This window comes from Mus musculus, chromosome 16, assembly GCF_000001635.26.
Source record: "Mus musculus strain C57BL/6J chromosome 16, GRCm38.p6 C57BL/6J".
Lineage (NCBI taxonomy): Eukaryota > Metazoa > Chordata > Mammalia > Rodentia > Muridae > Mus > Mus musculus.
In genome coordinates, this window is record NC_000082.6 from 22,238,670 (window position 1) to 22,266,005 (window position 27,336).

Sequence of the window (27,336 nt, forward strand, 5' to 3'; positions counted from 1 at the left end):
TTTTTTTTTTTTTTTTTTTTTTTGGTTTTCGGAGACAGGGTTTCTCTGTGTAGCCCTGGCTGTCCTGCAACTCACTCTGTAGATCAGGCTGGCCTCGAACACAGAAATCTGCCTGCCTCTGCCTCCCAAGTGCTGGGATTAAAGGCATGTACCACCACGACCAGTTGATGATTTTCTTGTGGTTTGTATTTTATCAAACCTATCTGGTGAAATCTTTAATTCATAATTTTGTTTTTGCTTGCTAGAATCTAGAATTTCTTTTTCAGTCAGTGCTCTTAACCACTGAGCCATCTCTCTAGCCCAATTTATTATATTTTTGATCTTTCTATTCTTTCCCACTTTTCCTTTCACAATATTTGTCTTTTCCTTACAACAGCTAAATGTGACTAGAACACTCGGTTTTACGGCTGGCCTTTGATCTTACTAACCTTGAACTTTGACTCTAACCTTGAACTTCTGAACCCTTCCTCCTCCACCTTCAGAGCAGCTGGCTAGTGTGGTGCTGGGAACAAAATGGAGGACTCTGTAAACTCGGAGCACTCTACCAGCTGAGCCACATCCCAGCCCCACCATCATTTTGACGTTTCTATTGAGTGATTTTCTTCCTGGCTATAGATCACACTTCCTTCTCCTATCTGTAATTTTGAAATTACATACAGATAGTATAGGCACTACAGTGTTTGTGGTATGTGGAGGATTTTCTTTTATTGCTGTTTGTTTGCTTTTTGGTTTTCTGAGATGGGGTTTTGCTGTGTGGCCCTGGCTGTCCTGGAACTAATTTTGTAGACCAGGCTAGCTTCAAACAGAGATCTGTCTGCCTCTGCCTCCCAAGTGCTGGGACTAAAGGCTTGAGCAGCCACCACCTACCTTAGCTCTTTCTTATTTTTAAAATTTTGTGTGTATGAGTTTTGCCTGCATGCAGGTAAATGCATGACATACATACTGGTATCTAAGGAGGTAGGAACTTGGCATCTTATCTTATAGAACTAGGGTTACAGACTGAGACACGATGTGGATGCTGGGAATCAAACGAGTCCTCTACAGGCAGTGCTCTTAAGTGCCACTGGGACAATTTTCCTGCACCTTGCTTGTTTTATTCCTTAAGATTTATTTTTTATATGTATGTGCATAATATATGTGCATAGTATACGTGTGTGTACAGGTGAGTGCAGGTACTGAGGTAGGGCAAAATATCTAAAGTTACAGGTACTTCTGAGGTGCCCAAGGTGGGTGCTGGGAAACAAATGTGAGACCCCTGTAAAAGCAGCAAGCACTCTTCTACTGAGCCCTCCAGCCCTTTTTGTTTGAAATCCAATTATAATAAAATAAAACATAAATTAAAAAAAAAAATCAGCCTATTTAAGAGTCTTTGGTACAGAGACATATGAGCCAGGCTAGTGCTTAACTCCTGGGCTCAATTGATCTTTATGCCCTGGTCTCAGGTGTAGCTGGTGGTAATTTGGGGTAGACGGCACCCTGCCAGCCATCTGGTGGGCTAGATTTTGTTCTGCTAAGAAGTAAGTTTGCAGCTGGAGAGATGGCTCAGCAGTTAAAAGCAGTGACAGCTCTTCCAGAGGTCCTGAGTTTGATTCCCAGCAACCACATCACAACCATCTGTAATGGGATCTGATGCCCTCTTCTGGTGTGTCTGAAGACAGCGACAGTTACTCATACACATTATTTTAAAAAGATGTTTACATAGGAAATAGAATTGTTGAGACCTTTAAGCTAGTTGAGTGAATGTATAAAGCAGACCTTTCATCCATTACCTGCTCCATGGGCTCTAGACAGCCCAGGGTTCAGCAGAGCTCTGTATCAAAAACTCTAATAGGTTTTTTTTTTCCTTTTATTATTTAGATTAAAAACAAAAAAAAACAGACTTACCCAGGGAGGCTGCCACCCGAGAAGGGGGAATTATGGGGGAAGGGAGTTATGGTGGTGTGTGTGTGTAAAGTGAGTGAATAAATACATAAATGGACAGGCTGGAGGATGGCTCAGTAGTTAAGAGTGGTTGCTGCTCTTAGTGGCCCCAAGTTTGGTTCCCAGCACACACTGGGCAGCTCAGAACTACTAGGTTAGTGCTAGATTAGTCCTTTCCATAAAGTGAGGTTGTAGAGGCAGAGTAAAGTGTGAATGAATATCTACCAGCCCTGAATGAGACTGGGTGGTTCTTCAGCTCTTCTTTCTTGAACCAGCCTGTTGGGAGTCTCAATCTGTGTGTAGTTTACCAAAGACAAGAGGCTCCCAAGCTGATATCCTTGGCAACTCACTTCTCTTTGGTTACCTGCTCCAGAGGTTCTAGGGAGCCCAAGGACCCTGAACAGGGTCTCTCTTAAGCCTGGGAGTCAGCTGTGCTCACATGGCTCCGACTCCACAGTCCAGAAACTGGACGAGCCGAGGCTTAGGGGGCACCTTTCCTGCTTCCTTTTCTTGAGGGACGCAGTTCTGCATTACCGGTACAGTTACCTAATTTCCAGCTGGATAGTTATGAGTTTATATCAGTGTATAAATAACTTTTAGATGATGTATGGTTTGGGGATGGTGTGATAGAAATATTCTAAATTATAACATGTAGAGATGGCCATATAACTAGTCAATTTTTTTTTTCAGTGCTGGGGATTGAAACCAGGGCTTCTCTCGTGCTGGGCCACTCCGCTCGCTCAGTACACATCCAGGCTTAACTGCATTTTAGTGCCTACACTGCACCTCATTAAGCTTACAAAGAGTAAAGAAAGATATTGACATAGCAGTGTTATTAAATATTTCAGGCACACAAAAGCATACGGCACATAAACTCCTGATTACCACCCAGACTACAATACAGACACAACCAGGAGCTCCTTGTGTCTTGTCCACCCCCACTCAGGCTTATGTCCACCATCTTGATATGTGTATTATCAACATGTGTTGGCTTTCCCGTTTCTGAGCTCTATACAGATGTTCTAACCGTTCTTAACAGACATGGTAATAAGTGAACCCACAGACCGAATTACATTTATGCAACTTCTAGCCTTGGGGCTGCATAGGAATGAAAGTTTGCTGGTGTCTAATTCCTGAACTGTACTCACCCCAGGAGAAAACGCTAAAGAAATCACTGCCATTTATTCCTCTGCCTGGCATTGGGTTGAAGGGCTCAGGTGAAGGACTGGAGACAGGATTACTGAATGCTCCATTTGCCAAGTGCCATGAAAGGCAATTTGTAAGCCTGGTCCTGCTCTAACAGCTGCAGTAGACTCATGGATGCTCATATTGAACTAAGTCAGCAGGCCTGCTGGTGCCTGGTTCCTGGACAGCCTTTTACCTTCTGCTGAATGGAGGTGACCATGCCAGGAACAGTGATTCCAGTTCCTGGCCCTACACTGGACCATTAACTCTACACCTTATTAACTACACAGGAGGAGCCAGAAACATCTCAATTCCATTCCTGAAGCTCCTTTTGAAGTTTAACCCGAGTGCTGTTTCAAGAGGTGGAGCCTGATCCCACAATTCAAAATGTGCCTCTTCTGACTCTTCAGTCCATCCTTGCTGTGGTGCCCTTTCCCCTCATTATTTCCCACTTAGAGCTGTCAATTTCTCTGCCCTGTCATCCTAACCTCCCTCCTATGGTGATGCACAATGAAATGTCTGACATCCTAACTGCACAGTGAACACTGAGTAAGACACTAGTTCTTGTTGCATCAAATTTAAAATAGAAACACCTTACCCATTGACCCTTTAACCTTACACTCTGGAGGTAGGCAGAACTGTAATTTCAAGGCCAGTCTGGTGTACATAAGAAAACTTAATTCTCCAGCTTTCTGTTCTCACACTTCATGGTTTGCAATCTGGGGTTCATGTAAGTCTTGGAAGCCATGGCACCTACTTGTAGGTACATGAGTTATCCATCAACCTGGGATCTTCACAACTTTCCTTCTTCTCATACCCTTTCTTGTTTTCCAACAACCTCCTCCCATCACTCCGTCCGTTCCCCACCAGTCAGCTTTGATCACTCTTGGAGTCAATCTTCAGCATGCTGCAGGGCAGAGGCAGACCACTTCAAACTCAGAAGCACCATTCCATCCCCTTTGAGGTGCTTGGGCTCAGAGCCCCACCAAGCTAGTAAGGCATTCTGAGCTACAACCCCCAGCCCAGATTACAGAAAAACTGTACTATGGAGTGATACATGATAGCTCACACCTATGAATCCTAGCATTTGTTTCTCTCCAAACAAAACATTTAACCTTCAGGAAAATCATTTTCTTTCGTGGTATGGTGCTATATGCCTGGGAGAGTCTGTGAGTTCCCTGACTAGCCCACCTAGTGGAAACAGCAAGCTTCTTGTTCAATGAAAGTAACTCCAGGACACAGAAACCCTGCCTCAAAACAACCCACCTAATTAAACACTAGTACTCAGTATAAGTTCATGCTCACGTTCACAAAACTCCCATCTGGTTATGCTGCCAGGACCCTAGTTTCTTTTCCTAGAAACCTTGTACATTAGGCATCTAACTATGCTTGTACCACTTTTACACAAATTTTTCTGCCCACAACAGCTTCTACATGTTTTATAACCATCACTCTTGCCTGACCTCAGATTTTTTCTAATTTTACCAACATAGTAAAAAAATGTGTTGTATGCATGTTTATCTGTGTGCTACGTGCGCCCTCAAGAGTCCAGAACAGAGTGTCAGGTCCCCTCTAAGAGCAGCAAGTGGTCTTGACTGCTTTCTCTCCAGTCACTAAAATACAGTATTCTTCATTTTGACTGGTTACACATGGGGAAATATTCTTTGTAGACGTAGAACCAACTTAGTATACATAGCTGTTAGAAGATAGCCAGAGCTAAGTGGCCATCACAATCTATGCTACCTGTAGCCTCTGTAAGCCTTACCATCTTAGTAAACTAGAGCCCTTCTCCAGTATGGAACTCTGCCCTATTCCAATCTCAAATATCCCTGGCTGGGTTAAGGTCCTACTGATAACTATTTTGAATCAGCATTCCTTTACCAACTACATTTTAGTCTCCACCTGCAGTTTTAAGAGACAAGATTTACCATTAATACCTGAGAGTTGCTCAGGCTTTCAGCAAGCATTTGACACACCTATAATTTATCCTCCTCAATATTACATTCTTCAATCTGATAAGATCCTAAATCTTTACAAGATTTATCTGCAGGTGTGCTAAAAATACAGGGGGCAGGTGGTATCTGTTCCTTTGCAGTTAGGAGTTACAGGAAACTAGAAACCCCCTTAAGAGCTAAATCATCTTTCTACTCCCTTAAATACATTTCTAGATCTAACCCAATCTACACTAAAATAAAAAAATTTTGAGAGGGGAAGAAGATATATTGGAAACTGGATAAAAATGTTGATTAGCAGATGCAATTTAGGGCTTCTGTCCCAAAACTACCAACAGATAACAGTACTCAAAAGGCTTATTTAAGGAGGGGAGTTTCTGCTGCTGACCTTTTGGGCCAGATTTCTGGGGCCTGCTGGGAACAGGACTTCTAAAAGCAAGTATGTCCGGAAGGCTGTGGTGCAGGGCCATTTTTGCTGGCTACAAGCAGGGTCTCCGGAACCCGGCACATAGCTCTTCTTAAAATTGAAGGCGTTTGTGCGAGAGATGAAACTTAGGCAAGAGATGTGCTTAGTATAAAGCAAAACACAATACATTGACTCCTGGAGGCAAACCAAACAAACCCAGAGTGATCTGGGGAAAAGTAACTCGGACCCACGGAAACAGTGGTATGGTTCGTGCCAAATTCCAAAGCAACCTTCCTGCAGAGGCCATTGGACACCGAATCCATGATGCTGTATTCATCCCAGACTTAAACTAATGGAGAGTTAATAAATAAAAGTAGATTTGTGCTTATTAATACCCACACGTATTCATTATGTACTTATACTTAAAACTGTAGTATTTTATTCATTGCATGCCCTGCATCTACATTTTTATTATTAGTTTTGTTGGACCTGAGAATGTTTAAAGAGTTCTCAAAACATTAAGAGTGAGCTGGGCCTCCTTGGTAAGCAAAGGACCTGAAAATCATATTTACAGAATGAGCAGCAGGCTTTGTTCATGACACAGGTGTGATCTCTTCTCTCATTCTATACCTTGTTGAGAACTTGTTGCTCTTGAAAGACTCAGGTTTGACTTTCAAACTTCACATGGTGGTTAACAAAATCTACAAAGCTCAGTTCAGGAGATCCAGGGCTTCTGAGGCTTGCAGACTCCTATCTGTAAACATGCACAAGTTCATGGCATTCACTACCCTTTATTGTGTAGCTAAGAAAACCTAGATTTAAACTGTGACTTAGAATTTCAACAACAGTATCTCATCAATGCCCAATTGGAAATCTAATTCAAACTGTTATTTTACATTTAAAACTAACCTGATGCCCAAGCACATTCATTATAGGCAACAATGGTTTTTCCTCCTAATGCATCCTGGAGGTAACAAGAAACCATACAGTGGAAGTGAAAAGCTACCTCACAAAAATGGTCTAAATGAAACCTAGTTATCAAAAACATCAGTGTGCTCTTTTTCTGGGATACATTTACTGTAAGTTTGGCTGTCCAGAAAGACACTTGTGATCCTTAGCTCCAATGGCAGTCCGGAAAACCCACACTTAGCCCTACTATTCCCTCTAACCCCCCTGCCGCCCCCAAACTAGAGCCCCTCATTAGTTCAATGAGATTTATAAGGGGGATTTCCAGATATTCCCACAGTACAATGCAAGTTTTATTTAACAAGACTGTTCTAGGTAGCACTGTGTTCCCTGCCCTAGTACCATAAACTCAAGCTCAGTGCTGGGGCTGTAGTTCTGAAATTCTTGAAGCTTTTAGATATCAAATTAATCTAAGCCAAACTGCCTCTGCAAGTGGATACTATAATAATATGTAGCACTTATGGAACACCTGTATATACTAAGTAACAACAAAGTGCTAAAAGCCCCTTAGTAAGTCCTACATTTTAACAGCCTTAAACAGAAGCAGATTTGTACTAAAAACATGCTTTGCAAAATACCCAGACATGTTGGGAGGTTATTTAATACAACCTCGCACCAAAGAGAAACATTCATTCCAGTTCTACTTGGCCAATATATTTGAGAAATAGATTTAATGTTATCTTGAAGCAAGAACAATATTGCATCAGTCACTAAATAAACTACAGGACTTTAATTACAACAGTTAAAAAGAAAACCAACACTTCTTTGTAAAAACAAGTTGCATCAGCAATTTTTCTTGCCTTTATTTAAACAGTTCTCAAAACATTTGAGTGAATTGGGCCTCCTTTGGTAAGCAAAGGACCTGAAAATCATATTTAAAAAATGAACAGGCAGTCTTCATCCATGACAAGGTTTGATGATCCCTTCGCTCCTTCCATACTTTGAAGCACCCAGTATTTTCATATAGTCTAAACGCTAGAAGAACAAGAGTCCATCTGTGGTGGAATGTATTGTCACTTGCTGATAATTAGTTGAAATACCATTATCTCCTTGTAACAGCCTTAAGAAACAGCCCTTTAAAGGCATGTATCTGTAGCTCTTATTCCCTGCTATATATAATACAGATTACATAAAGGCCGACACATCCACATTAATGTAAGCATTAAGCATTTGCTGTATGGGAAGAGTTTTGTTCTAATACTAGCAGTACAGAGTTACAGCGTATTTTTTAACACTTAATCGCAGGTATATTGAATATGGCAAGTTTCATGGACTCCTGAAAGACATTTATTTAACTTTTTACTTTTTTACTGATAACTTAAGAATGGTTCTGGTTAAGCATTGATATTTAGAAAGAAAAGTAAAAATCAAACTTGTTTATTGTTGCTTTTTGCCATCTGGTAGCATTTTACACACAGGCTTCGATCTTCAGAATACCCTGGATTCAGTAGAAAAACCTTTTAAATGAAGTTTTTTACAATAGAAACTTCTCAGCAGTCAAAATTTGGACTGTAAAAAAATACATGCAAAACATACTTTTCTGAAAACACTTAACTTTGAACAAAGCACCGAACTACACAAATGCAGAATGAAAACAGCATTTCAACTCCACCAAAAGTAGTCATCATAAAAGGTGTAAAAGTCACCTAACTTCACTAGGCACTGTTCACTTTTTAAACAGGAGACAATAGAAAATATTGTCCACAAACAATATCCCAGCTCTATGGCAGGTTTCAGAAAGTCTTCAACTTCATGCTTTAGTAGCGACCTAAAATGGAAAAAAAAAAAAAAAAAAAAAAACACACATATTAAAAATGGGAGGTTTCTTTTTTCTATAACCTGAAAAAAAAATCTCTCCCATGAGTAAGAGTCTCACTCAAGCATTAATACTAGATTAGTTTATAAATGCTTAAGAAATAAAAATTCTATTTAGTAAGCTTATATTTAAACCATTCACATAGCACAGATGAAACTGTTTGCAGACATAGCCAGCTGGGCTGGAACAGCATGGACTTGCAAAGTTACAAGACAGTTATAGTTATACTTCAGCACATCATATTACAAGAGATAAAACCCATCAAGGTAACTTACGAGGTGAGTAGGATCGTGATCGAGAACGTGACCTGTATCCTCCACGACTGTAGTAAGGAGAAGGTGACCGTCTTCTGTAAAAAAATTTAGATTGCATCTACATCTGTATGATACTGGGCTAATAACAAAGCCTAACTTTTGCCAGGTCCCAAACTAAAAGATTTTGATCAACTTTTAAAATGTAATATATTAGGTTCAAATACCAAATAAACATTACAAGTATCTTTTTACTTTTAATAATGTTCCACAACAAAAAACACCATTTATTCAAGCCATTTTCATGAACAGCCAAAAGAAAATCCACTGATGGATAACCTTTAGTTTTCTATATTCACTTTCTTATGTAAATTAAGAACACAAAACTTAAGAGCTCATGGACCTAGCAAGCAGAAAGCTTTAAACATGATTCTCCACGTGATTCAAAACTTAAAAAATGTACTATCTAAAAAATGTTGCTATCAACTAATTATCTCTTGTAAGCTCAATTAATTTGCAGTTTCTACAAAGCCCTTTTCACTGCCTATTGAAAACTACTTTTTATTTTTATTTTTTGGTTTTTTGAGACAGGGTTTCTCTGTGTAGCCCTGGCCGGCCTCTGCCTCCGAGTGCTGGTATTAAAGGCGTGCACCACCACGCCCGGCTTGAAAACTACTTTTGCAAACTTTAAGAAATCAAATCCCATGGCTAGAGAGAGGTGGGTAACAGCAAAGAGCAATGGCTGCCCTAGCACTTTGATTCCCAGCACCTAAAAGGCTGGCTCACAAATGTGGAAACCCTCTTCTGTCCTCCAAGGATACATCCAAGTATGAATGTAGAAATAAATACAGGCAAAATACAGAAATAAATCAATCTTTAAAAAATAAAGGGCCGGTGAGATGGCTCAGTGGGTAAGAGCACCCGACTGTTCTTCTGAAGGTCCAGAGTTCAAATCCCAGCAACCACATGGTGGCTCACAACCATCCGTAACGAGATCTGACTCTCTCTTCTGGAGTGTCTGAAGACAGCTACAGTGTACTTACATATAACCAATAAATAAATCTAAATAAATAAATAAATAAATAGCCAGATATGATAGGGCACGTCTTTAACCCCAGCACTTGGGAAATAGAAGCAGACAGATCTCTGAGTTCCAGGACCCTCCCTGTCTCAAAACCTGTTTTGCCACTAAGAGGAAAGCTACTAAGATTCAGGCAAACATTTTTTACCAGCATTCTACTGTATCCAGACTTAAAACCCTTTAGCACACCTGTAAATCTGATCCCTGTCTTGAGCTGCTCTCCATCCACCTCCTCCACCACCTCCTCCTCTGTAAAGACAGAAAAAGGAGTAAATTGTTTAGTTGAAACAATCACCACAACAAAGGACAAAACCCAATTTTCTTATAGTTAACATGATAAAGAGCCCTTTCTGAAATAACACAGTTGCTCTCAATAAAGACCTTTAACTTCTCAGTCCTAAGTACCACGAAACACAGGAATGACTATTGGGGTAGGGAAATGCCATTTTGGTAGAAGTCTGGACTTATTAGAGACTTACTTCCACAGGAAAGAGTTCATGAACAATTGTCCATATCTTGAACATGAAAATACCAAATCAATGAATTAAGCCAAGAGTTGTGACCCATACTTAAGTTTACACTAAAGGTTTAGAATTACTGTTGGCCATACAGTAACAGAAAAAAATTAAGTTTCACCTCTCTTAGCTAAGTTTTTCTTCATTTATCTTTAAAAGCTAACCAACCAGGCATCCAACTACATATCCAATTAGACCTAACTATTAAATTTTGCCCTAAGTCCCGGCTATTTCTTACATTCTAAGAGAGCTTAGCTTTTGCAGTGCTTTCAGTGTGAACTGACTCACCTGTATGATCTGCTGTAATAGTCCCGGTCATCATAACCCCGATCGTACCCTCTGTCATAATAGTCTCGGCGGCGAGAACTGCCACTGTAAGCGACAACATTCTATCTTTAGTCTCCCTCTTGCTAAAATATGTCTTCACAGACAGAAGAGAACTCAATTCAACCTAGTACCTTGGATATGATTAAGCAAATGTCTCTTTGGTTTTCCTGCACAAAAACTAGAGATGTCTAATAGACCTCTTTAGTATTAATACTACCTTTTCTTTTCCCTCGCTACACTTTATGTGTATATTCCTGTGCAATGTTCTGAAAATTTTAGGAGTACACATATTCAACTGAGTTTGTATTAAAAGTCAACCAACTGCTGGGCGGTGGCACACAAGGTGAGTTTGAGAGTAGCTCAGGTTGTATGGTAAGGATTCTGCCTTTGTTTTGTTGCTGTTGTTTTGAGACAGTTTTCACTCTGTGGCCCTGCTTGCCTCTGCCTCCCAAGTGCTGGGAATAAAGGCTCCATTAATACCCTACCTCAAAAAAAAAATTGATTTGAAGCTGAGACTTAAGTGAGTAAGATGTTCTTTAACATCTGCGATTGAACCCATCCCCTCACTTTTTTTTTTTGATTTTGGAGACAGGGTTTCTCTGTGTAGCCCTGGCTGTCCTGGAACTCAGAAATCCGCCTGCCTCTGCCTCCCAAGTGCTGGGATTAAAGGTGTGCACCACCAACCGCCCGGCCCCCTCACGATTTCTAAGAATAAATTGTATTTAGAGGTTCTGAAGATGAATCAATCAGTAAACTACTGCTTAAGTATGAGGTCTGAAATAGGTCACTGGCACCAACATAATGTATAGTGACATACAGGAAGGTCACAGAAGCTCACTGCAGCCAGTCAGTAAACTCTAGATTCACTGAAACACTCTTTCAAAACTTGAAGCTGGGGGTCTGGAGAGATGACTCAGCATTTAAGAGCACTGACTGCTCTTCCAGAGGTCCTGAGTTCAAATCCCAACAACCACATGGTGACTTACAACCATCCATAATGAGATCTGATGCCCTCTTCTGGAGTGTGTGAAGAAAGCTACAGTATACTCATATAAATAAAATAAATCTTTTACAAAAACAAAAACTTGAAGCTGGGACCATGATTTGGAGCAACCCAGTACACCAAAAGAAGCTTCTTTTGGCATTGGACAGCAGACTAAGTGTGTAGGAGTGTGTTCAACCATAAACGGGACATCAATATTGAATGATCCCCCACTCCAAACTCAAACATCAGGAAAACAGGAGAAAGATTCTAAAGCTACAGATTGCACTCTAGAACTAATGGTAGCTGCAGTTTAGTTACCTGTATCAATTAACATTCCAGCATTTGGGGGTGAGGGGATGTTCCCTACCTAAGGAGGCCCCTCCCCTACCTAAGGAACCAGCTCTATGCAGCTGATGGCTGCTGGTGGTGAAGAGCAGGTTATTTAGGAAGGTGTAAAGCATAGTAGGTTGAGCATGATCCAGCAGATGGCTACACAGTCATGAAGCATATGGATATTTTTAAAAAGGGAAAAGAAAAAGAAAGAGGACCCGAGAATGGGAGGCAGGAACACGTGTGGAGCATGTTCGCTCCAGACCCCTCATAAAAGCGTAAGGAAGAACTCGCCTCCACAATCTTACATACATGCGGTAGTGCATGTATACAGTATTTAACCATTTCTTTTAAAAAGATGTCACGAGATGGGGGGGTAGGGGATGGACCGTGATAGAGAAAGATACCCAACACTGTGCCTCAAGTACCCACCCATTCTTACACACAAAGAAGTTACTTACTAAGTGGGTCTCCCCATATAAATTCCTGGTGTTGGGGTATGGGGCCTTTTTGTTATAGAGAAATCGACTCTAATTCGACGCCCATCAAGCTCCATTCCATTGGCACGTTCTTTAGCCTTCAAAAGATAAAAATAATTGTTACAAACATCCTGGACAATATATTTAATTACCGCATAGCTATTTTTTGGCCAGGAAAAAAAAAAACCACCCCCACAATTTATAAATGTTTTTCTGTGTACTACAAATTTACCACAAAAATAAAAAAGTATGCAGACCACGGTATCAGCCTACATGACCCACAAAATAGCTATCTACAAATTTAGATGGACTTTAGCTAAACCCTTGATCTCTAACATCCTAAATGCTGGGATTATACACACGCACAGCACACTAATACTTATGAAACCCAAATTCTAATTTTTCATAAATTAGCACTTGCTAATTAAATAAGCCCAAATGCTCCCCTTCACACATGGCTGTTTGGAATTAGAAGAAAAATTGTCTCTGACATTGTATGATTCAAAACGCCTGTTGTGGGAGCCAAAAGCCTTTATGAAAAGGCTTGATTTATCTTTGAGTTTAAGGCTGTTTTTAAGTTGTAGCTCTATACAAAGACAAATACAGGCTTACAAATACAAAATGCTGGCACTGTCAATTTTATTACCCGTATCTTACATCTTTTGGCATATTAGAAGGTTCTTTTTGAATTTTATTTAAAAATTTAATGTCATTTTTATAATTATTTACATCTAACTTCTAAAAAAAATTTTTGAGAACTCCCAATTTCATGAAGAATTAGTGTATTAAAATTCTAGCTTAATTCCAGGTCTCAACAATAATCAATGGACCTGTTATTAGCTTGCTCTCTTTTTACACTAATGAGTCTAAAATGTAAAGTTGCACATTACTAAACAGATAATCACATTCTCACTTTCTACTGAGTCAAGTAAAAAGTTCAACATAAAAGAAAAAAAAAAAAAAAAAAAAAAGCTCAGTGTATGCTTTACCAAACTTATCAAAACAGTTTATCAAACTTCATGGTTTATGTATCAACACAGCATTACAGGGACGGCAAATCATAGGTTTAGAATTTACTTCAAAATAATGTAAGAGTACAGATTAATTAAATTAGCTTCAAGACTAATTAAATGCCCGGAGTCACACTTCATTGGCATGTAATTTTGCACAGGTTAAGAATAACTTCAGAATATCAATGAACTTAACACATTCCAAGTAGAAATAGTTTCTTCTTCTTTTTTTTTTTGGTTTTTCGAGTCTGTGTGTAGCCCTGGCTGTCCTCGAACTCAGAAATCCACCTCCCTCTGCCTCCCAAGTGCTGGGATTAAAGGTGTGTGGTGGGCTGGTGAGATGGCTCAGTGGGTAAGAGCACCCGACTGCTCTTCTGAAGGTCCAGAGTTCAAATCCCAGCAACCACATGGTGGCTCACAACCATCAGTAACGAGATCTGACTCCCTCTTCTGGAGTGTGTGAAGACAGCTACAGTGTATTTACATATATCTTTAAAAAAAAAAAAAAAAAAAAAAAAAAAAAAAAAAAAAAAAGGTGTGCGGCACCACCGCCGGGCAGAAATAGTTTCTTTTGACTCTAATCTATAGATGCATGTCTTAGATCTTAAATTTATACTATGAAACAAGACATTACCTTGTCAATCACTTGGTTATCAGAACAGTTAACAACAAGATTGGTGTTTTTAACTAAAGTGAAAGTAAGAATTTACTTACTTCCTTGGCATCGTCTACATTTTCAAAATATACAAAGGCAAATCCTCTTGAACGTCTAGATTGCTGGTCATATACAATAGACACATCAGCAATGGGGCCATATTTAGAGAACACTTCTCTTAGGTCTCTTTCTGTGGTGTATAAGCTCAACCCAAACACGCCAAGACAACAGTTGGGGTCAGGATTTGCCTAGAAAACACAAAGGAGATTTTTAATCCTTGAGAATCTAACATAAATCTAACTAGTATAGAAAAAAAGATAAATGATTAGATCAAGCACCACTGTATCTTACAAAACATTGAGGCATACATACAGTATAATCATCAAAGGGTAAGAAACCCCACAAGAGGGCTGGAGAATGGCTCAGTGGTTAAGAGCACTGACTGCTCTTCCAGAGGTCCTGAGTTCAAATCCCAGCAACCACGTGGTGGCTTGCAACCATCTGTAATGAGATCTGATGCCCTCTTCTGGGGTTTCTGAAGACAGCTACAGTATACTTACATATAATAAGTAAATAAATCTTAAAAAAAAAAAAAGAAACCCCACAAGAGAACTAAATCCAACATTAAAACAGGGAGGAGAGGGTTATTAAGAGTCTTATAAAAAGAAATCTAACAGTCTGATTTTGGGTTTTGAAGTTCAGCTCAGATGATATTCATCTAGGAATTTATTCTAAGGGGAAAAATAATTACACCAAGCAGGCATAAATCAGAGCAGCACAATCCCCATCAAGAGGGGGAGAAAAAAAGCACGGACCATTTATTTAGTTCAGAGATCACACAACTCAGACTGACCCAAAACTCACAGCAATCTTCAATCTACAGTTAGCCACTACACAACTCAATTCCCACCAACAGAATCATAGCTCAATGAGTAAAGGCCTTTGCTTTTACCTTTCTAGCTTGACAAACCAACCCATTCAAGTTGGTTCTGACTTCAATGTATGTAGCAGATACCCACCTCAAAAAGGTGATAAAAAATAAAACTTGAGCTGGGTATAGTCATACACACTTTTATTCCATCATTGAGCAAGAAACAAGTGGATCTTTTAGTTAGAGGTCAACCTAGTTAACCCTGTGAGTTTCAGGACAACAAGAGTGACACACTACAGTGAAACATTGTCTTAAAATGGGAACCAGCTGGGTGGTGGTGGCACATACCTATATCCCAACACTCAGAAGACACAGGCATGCTGATCTACATAGAACAAGAACTGCACAACATATGTAACAACTGCTTAAAGATTATTATGTTTGACTATTTTAAGTGGTCAGAGATATTGTAAAACTTAATTTGCAAATTAAGCACATTAAGATTAAAAACAGTAATGTTGCTATGAGGGTAATAGTGTGGAGCAAGAAGTAAAGATGAAGCAAACATTAAGCTTTATAAATTATTCATATGCTTTTCCATTATTCCTTCTGAATGTCTAGCAGCTAAAGTCAGAGAGGGAAATTATATTGTATATTTTGATCATAGATGAAATCCACCAGAAAATTTAACAAATTAAACAGCTAGTATCAGTAAAATTCAACCCCCATATTACAAATGTTTCAAACAAAAATGAATGTCAAAAGGTTCCAGTAATTTTACATGGGAGAGGGCACGAGAGGACAATCTGACTTAGTAGGGAAAGTAAATCCCAATATAAATACTCAAGTTACTAAAACTCCACTGTCAAAACAAAGATCAGCCAGTACAAGGTTCTAAAATAGTCTTCAGACTGGGGGCACTGTACCTCAGTGGTAGAATGCTTTTTTGCCTAGTGCGCATACAGCCCATAGCACTTCAGAAATCTTACCCGGTTCCCAACATGACGCCTTCGAGTAGACATGGGAGAATGGCTGTGGCTGTGGCGCCTGCGATAATCTCGGCTGTAAGACCTGCTCCGGGATCGTCTATGCGAGCGAGATCGTGATCGTGACCTTGTATAATGCCTTCTAGAACTTCTTCTGGATCTAGACCTGAATGTAAAACAGAAGTCTTTGGAGTTATAACTAAGTAACAGATACTATGTTAAAATTACTTAAAATTCTTTTGAAAATTGGACCACAAGGCACACTCCTAGTTGGGTTCATCACACCTTTACGTCTCACAATGCTATCCTTTATTGTGTATTTCCTAATATGCCCACTAATTTAGGCCATCACAAGTGGTTTATTTTTAGTAACATTCCTGGCTTTTGACTAGAGTGTTTACCTCTGTATAAAGTGGTCACCTAAACCACAACACATTGAGAGAGGAGTGCTGGTGCTGCAAGCATCTTACGTTCAAAAGGTTAAATCAGCAAAAGTAGGGTAACAGACCTTCACTACTTTATCAATTATACCATATATCAGCAGAGTTAATGAAGAGTTATCAAAATGGCCTTTCTTACCTAGATTCAGACCTGGACCTGGACTTTGATCTAGAACGCCTTGAGTCTTCCTTGGAGCGAGACCTTGCAGGTGTATGCCGTGCAGATTTCCCCGATCCGTGAGCACTTCCACTTCGGGAAGCAGAACGGGATTCCTACACGCAGATGTCAAAAGTTTTAATTTGTATACTGTTTTGGAAACTTTAAAAACAAATAAGCTTCTGTGAGATAAATGGCCAAGGAGAGCAATCCTCTTCCAAAATAAGAAAACATAAGTGAGGGCAGAATTGAGGATACCTGGTATAATGGTTTCATTGCTTCAACTGACATGAATCAATTGGTTTTTTCTTCCACCTTTCTGGAGCAGAAATAAGAAGTATCTAACTCCACAGCCTTAAAAGGTGTCCCAAGTCTGACTGTTAAAGAACTGCCCAAGGATTTGGAGACTAATACTACATAAACTAAGAATGAACTTGAACTTTGAAATTTATTCTGCTCCAGAAGCAATGAAAGCACCCTATAAAATTTATAAAATTTCAAATTAAAGTTTGTTGAATGAGGGGCAAAAGCAGTAAGGATAATCTTGAGTTTCAAGCTCTGAAGTTAGAAGAAATCTAGCTAGATTCTTGCTTTTAGTGTTTGTGGGGACCTCTTACAAAACTCAAGAGCAACCTGAAGGAGCTAAGAACAGAGAAAGGCAGCAACAGTCTTAAGAAAAGAGGGTAGCCAAGATATAGTTTTATTGACTAAACCGACAAGAACCAAGACAGAACACAAGTAACTGAGAAAAAGTAGAAATGCTATGTCAAAGGCACATTCACACAAGGGTAAAATCAGAAGCAGCTCATTGTCTAGGAGCCCAGAAGACAAATCTAAAGATGCCTAGGCAAATATTATGCACTTGTTTTTCTGTCAAGACTCCAACTAACTGCCAATTAACCAACACAAATGAAATCTCAAAAAAAGGGGGGATGAAGAAATGGCTAAACAGGATAACCATTTCATAAACCAAAGGCTGTGTTAATTAATAGAAAAAAAATACATTTAGCAACAGAATGCTAAGAAAAATTCTACAAAGCCATTTTTAAAAAAATAACTCTTAATGAGTAGACAGTACTAACTCTCCTTGACAGTTAAGCTTTAACCACAAAACATTTTAGAGCCCAACTAAACAAAGGACATGAATCTAAACCACAACAGCTCTCCCTTGAGAATAGTGTGGCCATTCTCAAAAAGGAATAAAGATACAGAAGCAATTTACATACAGAATGAGGGGGACAATTTACAACATCCCTCCCTCTGTACTCAGGACATAAAAACATGTATTTTTGTATACAATACAGAAGAGAGGAGACCTCAAGTAAAACAGATATAGACCACTAGAGGAATGAGTTCAGCTTTCAAGGCCCCAAATCACCTAGAAAATACCTGAATGACACAAAAACACAAGTGTGATGACATGTCAGAGACAGCATCACCTTTCTATCAGACCTTCCTTAATCCCCAAGGAGTGACAAACTGTTTGAGAGAACAGCTGCTTTTAATACCAAGATACAGTTTAACTTTCATTGGGCTGGAGGGAGACTACTCCAATTACCAGCCCCTGGATTTCTGTAACAAATTCTCAAGTAAATATTCATCACGGCAATTTACCTTACTTTCTTAGATTACTTAAAGAAAAAGTAAATTTGGCTAACAGAAATTTGCCTAGGAACAAGGAGGTAGAAAATAAAAATTCCCTCCTTTCAGGCTTGCTGTTGCTGTTTGCTCAAAGAAAAAACAATTTCTAGTATGAAAAATTAGCCATAGCAAGGTTTCTCCTTAAACTTCTAGTAGGCTAAAATAAAGGGGTCTTAACAGATGGCTTAGAAAGCTCCCAAGGCTCCACTCAGCCTCCCTATATAAAAGGCTATGTCACAGATGTACTTCTTGAGCAACTATTTTTTATGTGAGAAATGAGGGGAAGCACCTGAATACAAAAGATTTCACGTGTCTGTATACTGCCACCTAGTTGGACTAAGGGGTGGGGTGGGGGTAGGGACAACAAAAGACCACTTCTAAACGTTCCCATCAGAGTTTAAAGATGTTAAATCCTTCCAGTTATGTTGAACACCTTTAATTGGTGAAAAAAAATAAAGATTTTTATGTGAATAAACGAGTTAGATTAGCTAAATAAATCCAAAGCTCTATGCTAATCTTAAACCTTAACCCACAAACAACTCTATTTTCCAGCTAGGAAAATCCTTTATACATAAAATTTCAAATTCGACTGCGTGAGAAAGCTATATATATATTATAAACTATAAAGAATTGCTCTCTGGAGAGCAAGTATTGAAAGGAAAGAGATCATGAATGAAAAAGCATAAATAAAACAATGCCAGAAATTCCCAGAAAAAAATACAAAAATGTTCTCAAATCTTAGCCATCATTTTAACTAGTGCACAACCTGTAAGGAACAGGTCAAGTTTAAAAACCAAATCTCAAGCAGTCTGTAGCTCCTATAGAGAACAGCAGCTCAGCATACAAAGCTCTATATACAGATTTTAGCTTGTTAGGCACCCTAGTACTATGCTATTTAAGTCCTCACAAACTCAATATTAGAAGTTAAATATTTTCTATGATTCTTTCAAAAAGTAATCTTCCCTGGTTCCAAACCCCATTTCAGCCCTGATTTTAATTTAGTTTTCCCTGTGAATAGAATCTAAAAGCATCACCCTCAATGGTCCGAAGGAGAAACAAGAACCAAGGGTGTGGGGGGTGGGGGAACAGATGGGAAAGGTATACTAACATCAACATTATTTTCACTTTAAGTGTATCCAACTTGGGCTATAGAATAAAATTCCAAAATCATATAAGCTTGAGTAGTAACAAAAAAAAAAAAAAAAAAAAAAACCCACTCAAGTATCTTATTAGTTTTACAAAGCAACTGTCTCCTATAAGAGAGTATTGTGTTCTCTTTGCAAAATACAGAAATAATGTAAAAAGTACTGACAATAGGCTAAAGTGTCAACACAACATGCATCCTTCAGTCATTTAATTCATTTTTGTCAATAGCTCTAAAGACCTAACACTCAGAAAAAATTTAAATTTGCCATAGCTTTAAGATGATAATCTTTATTTAATATTCTGCATGGTAAAGACAGCTATTGGTTTTTTGTGGATTGTGTGTGCTTGGTATTAGCATTATGCTAATCACTTAACTATATATAATCAGTCAAAACATAGACAGGAACTGTGTGGTTTTTTTCCTCAGTTGGAGTAGCACACTAGAAGAAAACAATATTTACTTTAAAATCATTGTAATAAACTAAAGATAAAAGACACAAATACCAGCTACTATCACACTTTGAATTAGCTCTCATTTCATTTGTCTGACCCATTTCTTTTAAGGGACGCTACTATATATACTTCAGCAAAAACCCTAGTTCAGTTGGAACAGGCGTTAAACTGAAACAATATAAAAGAATCATCCTCATTTGGCACTTGTAGATCTCAACATTTGGACTTAAGCGGTATAGCTTTCCACAAATTTGTGAAAACCTAGTGCTTTCATCACAATATAAATAATGGTGTTAGATGCTTTGCTTAGATTTGGGGGGTTTAGTCCCATTTTCACCCTGGTAACAATCTTCGATTTTTCCAGTAGAAAATTCTACTATACACTGTTCAGTATCAAAGCAGAAAATATCATGCATTTTGAGAGTCCAAAGGGCATTAAGAAGACCACCAGTTCCAACTCATACTCATTCATGCCCCAGAACCAGCAGAGAACAATAGATCAAAACCCTAAGGCAAAATGGGAGGCCATTTACCCAGGATGCTGCAGCCTGCTATTTAACTACAAAGTTTTTAAAAATTGCATTTTCATCATTTGACTAAGCAGTTAAAATTAGAATTATTACCTAATTTAAACGATTCCCTTGGAAGTCACTTCTTTACCCTGTATATACTTCTTCTATTAAACAAATAATGCATGCATGTTTAGCAAAATATACAGGGACACATAAACAGACTAGTAATTACTTAGCGTAGTGCTTTCTGATTCCAGATTACTTCTTATCTTAACTTCATTTTTATTTCTTTTCTTCATTCTTCCGTTTCAAATTCTGACTTCTTTCATCTTCCCCACTTCACACAAATTGCTCAATATTCTACAAGTGGGACTTCTGGTCTGATAATTAGCATGCATTCTTTCTTTTATTTTTTCAAATTTCAGCTTCACTTATTCCTGAGCTTCAAATACTCATTTATAAAACTTGTCAAATGACGACTTCCGCATTTTCCTTCTTCAACATTAACCTTAATAGAAAAAGAACAGGATGAAGAATATTTTAAAACTCCAGGATAAAATCCAGTGCCAAAACTGAAACTAGAAAAAAAAATCCCTTTTCGTAGTTTTGGATTAAAAAAATACTAGATATGCAGCTCAAAAAACTGAAACTACATAGTTTCCTGTTGGTATATGGTAATCATTTGTCTATTCCAAATAAATTTATCATGCTTAACATGAATGTGAAGTGCGCCACTGAACATTTACTGTTCATTTAACATTTTTACAAACTGTAAATCACATCTCACACTTCTTATTGTATTAAAGAGAAAATGCTACGTGTCAAAAGCACATCTCTAGTCAAAAAAATGACACATTTTAGTACAAAAGTGCAAGAAAGAAAAGCACGGACAACTCATCTGCACAATGATGACAAAGGCTGGGGTTGAAGAGGTTTACAATACTGTGACTTGTCTAGATAAGGAAATGGATTTAATGCCACATTACTGTGTATTTAAAAACAGCATTGTTAGACAATGTCAGCAAACCTATAGATCTGTTCAACCCACCCTTGGGAAATCTGCATTAGTGAAACTAAGAGTTTAATTTAATTACTAAATTTAGAACTAAAATCCTGATACTAAATAAAGTTAATCAACTATTACATGCCAACAGCTATAAAGAAAAACAGAGCAAACTTGATTCCAACAGTGGTTATGTCCAAAGAATTCTGTAAGTTTCCCCCTCTATTAACAAAATATTAATCTTCTCGATGTCCAAAGGAGAAATCCTAGTTCAAAAGTTGGTTATGAGAAAGTTATAGTTAATCTTCTCAAATTATTAAAAAGGCCCACACTTTAGCATATTTGTGAATTTTTAATACAAACTGGAACACTGTTGGAACACTAAGCAAAATAAGTGTCCATGTAACAGTCTAAATTCCCTTGTTGCCCTGCTAAATATTTCTGCATGCTACTATTTCCTCCTACATTTTCTTCTGGTAAAAACTAAACAAATTTTTTTCTTAAAAAAAAATTATTTTTGGTATAGGCAACCATGGCTATAGTATCTTTTCTAACTAAGAAAAAGCCTAATTTCCAGCCTAACTTTATAGTCAATTATCATTTAATCTGGAAACATTTTAATGGCTTTTATTTAAGGGAGTCACAATAATTCATTTCCTTGTAATATCCATCACTAAAATGCAATGGGAGATATTTACTGGAAGCACGAATGTAATCATGGAATCAGAATGCCCAAGCACATTTCCTTAGTGCCTGGCCTCCCTAAAGGTTATTTTTATGTACCTATACAGGGCTTAGATTCAGACACACTAGAGCTCTAGGTGCCATGACTTTTCAACATTCAGGCCACTTTGGTATTGCTTCATTACCGCTTTCCAAGCCTTCTCTTATACTCGAACAAAATCACTGCTAAACAATATTTGCATTTAGGATTATTTGAGCTCAGCTAAACTGAAGCAACCACTTCATAAAACTACAAGATCAAGTACTGAGCTAGCATATTTGGTTGAAAAAGGATCCTACTTAGAAAAACACTTTACTGGGGGAGTAGTTTAATAACAAAATGAGATGAACAAAGAAAAAGTCCACTTTGCTACAGAAAGAAAAGATCAGCATAGAAATGAATAAAGGGCTTTTGGGAGCCAGTCTCATGTAGCCAAGAATGGCATCAAAGTCACTATAAAGCTTTAGATGACCCACCCAATCCTCCTGCCTCCACCTCCCAAATGCAGTAGTCCCTGGCATCTTCTACTTTTTTTCCCCTCCAAGCATTACAAGGATGGAGGAGAAAAATCTTCAAATGCTTAAGTAGTTTCTTTAATTTAAAAAAAAAAAAAAAAAAAAAAAAAAAAGGGTGGGAGACAGGGACATACCTATACTAGCTGTAAAGTCTGCTTTTTATAAACTTGCAAAAAATACCAAACTTTAAACTTATGTTGGTAACAATTCTTTCTCTCAAAAGCACATGTTTTTTTTATTAGAAACTTCTTTCCACTATCTAAGCACAAAAACTTTTGGTTTTGGTTTTTCAAGACAGGGTTTCTCTGTATAGCCCTGGCTGTCCTGGAACTCAGAAATCCTCCTGCCTCTGCCTCCCAAGTGCTGGGACTAAAGGCGTGCGCCACCACCGCCCGGCTGCACAAAAACTTTTAATGCAGAAAAGGGCCCCATCCAAATTGGCACATGAAAATCTATGCCAGTAAGTAACCTGAAAATAGCCTCCAAAGCAATGATTTGGAGACTATAAGTTGCTAGTCAATTTTGACCTGATAAACAATGATAAGTTAGTTCTATAAAGGCTCACATCCTACAATAATAAGCTGTGTAAATGCACTAATTTCTAAAATAATCACCATGCCGCCTTAGAAAACAATAGCTGTGTATAAATACTAATTAACAATAAAACCCTGGACACATACACCATAGCTCTAATCAATGACTTGGCCAAATTACAAAGTCAAGGTTAAAAGTATTCATTTTTAGCATGTTTGTGGTTTTGCTGAAAAGGAAAAAAAAAAAAAAGGCTGTACAAACAAGACAAATTCCTCTTCAAGTTTTCAGCAAAACCAGTAGTACTTACCTTGTAAAATCATTTGTAACTTCGCCTTGAAAATACCACTTTCTATTTTAACAATAGCCACAATATTAACAGGCATTCTTATTTAAGCCAAAGAAAACAATTCCAGTTTCAAGAGACTTATACCTGTCTAGTCAGCAATGAAAAAAGTATGCAAACAATTTTCTTAAACTTGCCACATTAATTGAACCCTCTGTTAATGAAAACTGTGTGTAAAGCCAGAATTATTTTAGAAATAAATGTTTTAGTTTTAAAAACGAGAATTTAGAGTTAAGGGATAAAAGCAAGGAATATACAAAGGTATCTATCACAGGATAGATAAACTGCAGAATTTGAAAGGCAATTGGATGGGGTGGTGTCCCGAAGCTACTACTTGATTCAGATGGCTTATGTTTCAAGCACACTCTCTACACAGCTACTACCGTACCACAATATTTGCTAATTCCAAACTTTTCTTTAACCTCTTGGCTACTACAGTCATAAAGTAGCCTAACAAAAATTTTAAATTATCTAGCTTGTACAATCCTTAGTTTCTGGCTTTTCAGGACAAAGACTCAAATTCACAATCTCAAAGAAGTTAGAATTTTATGCTAAGTGGACCATCAAAATGAATAAAAGCCTCACAGCCTATAATGGAACTATTACTGGGTTTTCAAATATTAACACCAATATTACTTTACATTGAGTGGCAGTGTTTTTCCTTCAAAGAAAAGGTGCTTTACAAAATGAATAATTTAAAAGTACTAGAAGCAGCCAGGTGCGGTGGTGCACGTCTTTAATCCCAGCACTTGGGAGGCAGAGGCAGGCGGATTTCTGAGTTGGAGGCCAGCCTGGTCTACAGAGTGAGTTCCAGGACAGCCATCCAGGACAGCCAGGGCTATATGGAGAAACCCTGTCTTGAAATTCCAAAAAAAAAAAAAAAAAAAAAAAAAAATTACTAGAAGAGATTTTAATTACACCAACTTTAAAATAAGTCAGAAAAAAACCACTCAACTCAATAAATACTACAGATAGCAAAGAATGAGAACATACTGCAACGGAGCTAACATCCATCCAATAAATTTTGTGACCAAACTAAACACTATTTCACACAATCAGTCTGTTTAGGAAACAACCTTGAAAGCCTAAAGGGTTTGAGGGAATCCAGAAGTGTGGCAGTGTCCACAGGAAGAGAGGTAGTCACTACTGAGATTCCAGGGAGCTTAACAATTTATACCATGTACATTATCAACTCCAAGGGTCTAGAAGTCAATGAAACTCATTTTCAGGTTCCAGAGATAGGTGGTTATACCAGGCATATCTAAGGCAATTACTTTGAACATGACTTTTACACTTATAATAAAAGGGAGGGTGAATCTGATAATCATCAGATCTGGTCTTGCTATGTTTGTGTATAAGGAGGCTACATGGCAGGCAAGCAATCTGAGTTACACAACCAGTCCTTAAACTACCCCTTATTCCTTTGGAGGAAAATGTTCAGTCTTACTAAATAATTTACCCAGATATCTTGAACTCTGAATCCTATCCAGGATAAGCAGCTAGGATTTACAAACCTGCAACACTCTGCCCAGCTTACCCTGAAGTATTTTTAAACCTCATCTCTGAACTTTTGTTTTGGCAAGCCTTCTTGAAAAAAGTTCAGCTAAATGTTTCAGTTTTCCACTCATCCCAAGATTTCAATTGAAAAGCAAAAAATTAAATTAAAAACAGGGCTGGAGAATTGGCCCAGCAGTTAAGAGTACTTACTGACTTTAGGAAGAGCAGGGTTTGTGCCCCACTACCCACCACATCAGGTAGCTCAAAATTGTACACATGGCCCAAAAAGGGGATCGTGCACACACCTCCAGGAGTTTTTAACCTCAGTACTCAGAAACCAGAGGCAGGAGAATCTCATGAGTTTGAAGCCAGCCAGCCTGGTATACATAATTTGAGTTTACCTCAATATTTGAGGTAAATACAATACAGGCAGAGCTACAACAAAGTCTCTAAAAACAAAAAATTTGAGTTTAAGTATTACACAACTTTCAAGTTTAGAAATAAATCAGAAAGTCGATTTTTAGTACTTTTTCCCCCCAATTATTTCCAATTAAGTAGTCAGGTCAGCAGGATGTGTTGATTCACACCTTAAACCACAGCATTAGGGAGGCAGAGGCAGGCAAACGCCTGGGGTTGAGACTAGCCTGGTCTACAGAGCTAAGTTCCAAGACAGGGACATAGAGTAACTCTACCTCAAATATTGAAAATCACCAGAAGGTGCATCTTACTAAAAACAAAAAAACCAAACCTCTAACAGGAGTAACAATTTCTCAGCTCTTTCAAAATGGTACCCACTTTCATTCAATTGCTTTTTTTCTCCCTTGAGTAATGTGACCCACAGCTAATACTAGGAAAAATTTCCACAGGTATGATGATGCATACCTATTTAGTCCCAAAGCAACAACAAAAAACTATTTGCTTTTAATTCTAAACAGACTAACTTCAACTTCGGAAGGCAGGCTCAACATCGTAAGGTACATGTGGGTGAAATTAGGAGCTCAAACAATACGAACTTACAAGTTGGGATGTAGTTTAGTAGTAGGGGCTTGCCCATCACTGAGACTAGGTCCCATTCTCCATTATCAGAAAAACAACATTCTGTCCCACTCCCCCATCGCTTTCTTTCCTTAGGTAAAAGGCACGCACTGGTTGACACTGAACTTTAAATTGTCTTAGGGACTCATCTCCGTATATAAAAGATTACATCCGTTCAAATTACTCTTTTTGGGTTCAAGTTCACCATGGAAGTCCAAGAATGCTCTCTACCAAACCGTCAAAGGCCTTTTAGAGTTTACTAACCAAAAAAATAAACTGTGAACTAGTGGTTAAGTGTTCCTGTGAACTTTTTGCGAAAATAAAAACGTTAGTACAGGAAGGGCAAAACAGCCATTCTTATGATGCTTGTAAGCCGTTTCCAAACTGCAATTACCTGTTCACTGAGCCCTGGACTTCCGCATCTTCACGTGACAGTTTTTAATCTAAACTCTACAGCCACGCCACATGCGCCTCATTTGTTCAGCTTTGGGGCTGGGTCTAGTCCAGGCCCATTGTATACAATCTAATCAACCTCTACCGATTTTCACCCTCTGGGAGGTGGAAGCTTAAAAATAAAATCCCGTCGACTTCAGAGTTTAATAGCGCCATCAATTGTCGCCAATGGTTTCTCCTTCCCAAGTCCCCCCAGGGGTAGGGAGGCTCTATACAACAACGCCTAACGACCTTGCGTTCTATTCCAGTAAGCTCTCAACAATGGGAGAAACGCTGTAGCACAAAGCCCTCCAACTAACGGGGCCCCCAATCCCCCTCAGCCGTTTCCGTCTCCAGATGCTCCAAGAGCCCCCTACAGCTAGCTGTCCCTTACCGGGACCAGGAGGCCCTCCATCAACCGAAAAGCATCAGTCAGTCCCCATAGGCTCCCGGCCACACGTGGCTTTTCTCCGCTTCACCCTTGGACCCCGGGTGGCGAGGCGGCAAAGCCTGGCTGCAGGGAGCGGCGGCTCCGCCATTTTGTGCCTCTGGCAGCGCGCCCGGCCCGCGAGCCCAAGATGGCTGCGGCGCGGCTTCGCAGGAGAGCAACGGCGAAAGAAGATACCGTTCCCATCCCCCAACGCCGACGGACGCCGCGGCCATCTTTAGCCTCCCCCCGCCCCGTAACGGGGGGAAAGGAAAAAAAAAAAAAACGGTCGTGGCGGGTGCGAGGCACACAGCCCGCCCGCGGCCTCCCTCCGACGAGAAGCGCCGGCCACCAGGCCCTCCGGCGCCCCGGCTCCCTCCGCACGTCAGGCTCCCGACACCCGGCTGCACCGGGCCGAGAGGCCTAGAAGAAGTAGCAGGGTGGGGACCGCGGCCGCCCGCGCAACTCCGCGCTTACCCGCTCGCCGTAGTTCTGCTCGCCGCTGTCGCTCATGACTCCGGGTCGCTGTCACCGCTACGGGCCTTTCCTGAAGCTGTCAAGCTCCCGCCTTCCTTACAGAGGCTCCGCCGCAGCCTAGCGCGACGCCACACTTTTGCGAGGAGCTCGAAGCCGACACGCTCCGCACCACCTCCGCACCGGTCTAACACTGCCGGATGTGACGCCACGCTCTTTAACCTGGTCCCACCCACTCCCCCGAAGGCGCGCTTTCCTGGCCCCTCCC

General features: G+C 39.3%; 1 protein-coding gene across 4 annotated transcripts; it reads right to left on the reverse strand.

Annotated features, from left to right (window-relative positions):
• Nucleotides 1-5,882: 5,882 nt before the first annotated feature.
• Tra2b (transformer 2 beta) lies at nucleotides 5,883-27,336 on the reverse strand. 4 transcript variants are annotated; one of them, NM_001330555.1, is made up of 10 exons: nucleotides 27,072-27,336; nucleotides 20,317-20,592; nucleotides 16,315-16,448; nucleotides 15,739-15,901; nucleotides 13,938-14,126; nucleotides 12,196-12,311; nucleotides 10,381-10,464; nucleotides 9,767-9,826; nucleotides 8,521-8,594; nucleotides 5,883-8,197 (listed from the first exon to the last, which is right to left on the reverse strand). In NM_001330555.1, exons 4-10 carry the CDS (start codon nucleotides 15,769-15,771, stop codon nucleotides 8,187-8,189), a joined length of 567 nt encoding a protein of 188 aa, NP_001317484.1. In that variant the 5' UTR covers nucleotides 15,772-15,901; nucleotides 16,315-16,448; nucleotides 20,317-20,592; nucleotides 27,072-27,336; the 3' UTR covers nucleotides 5,883-8,186. The 4 variants fall into 4 exon arrangements, with proteins under 4 accessions (NP_001317484.1, NP_001317483.1, NP_033212.1 ...); XM_017316896.2 differs by having other exon boundaries at nucleotides 7,082-8,197; nucleotides 8,521-8,591; nucleotides 27,072-27,285; NM_001330554.1 differs by lacking the exon at nucleotides 20,317-20,592 and having other exon boundaries at nucleotides 8,521-8,591.

What these genes read in the sequence shown, in the direction of transcription:
- Tra2b (NM_009186.5), bottom strand. Translation starts at nt 27,107, where the DNA reads ATGAGCGACAGCGGCGAGCAGAACTACGGCGAGCGG. An exon ending in GGCGTCATGTTGGGAACCGG is followed by an intron (nt 14,127 to 15,738) that starts GTAAGATTTCTG and finishes TGTGTTTTCTAG; the next exon opens with GCAAATCCTGACCCCAACTG. An exon ending in TATATGGGGAGACCCACTTA is followed by an intron (nt 10,465 to 12,195) that starts GTAAGTAACTTC and finishes TGTCGCTTACAG; the next exon opens with TGGCAGTTCTCGCCGCCGAG.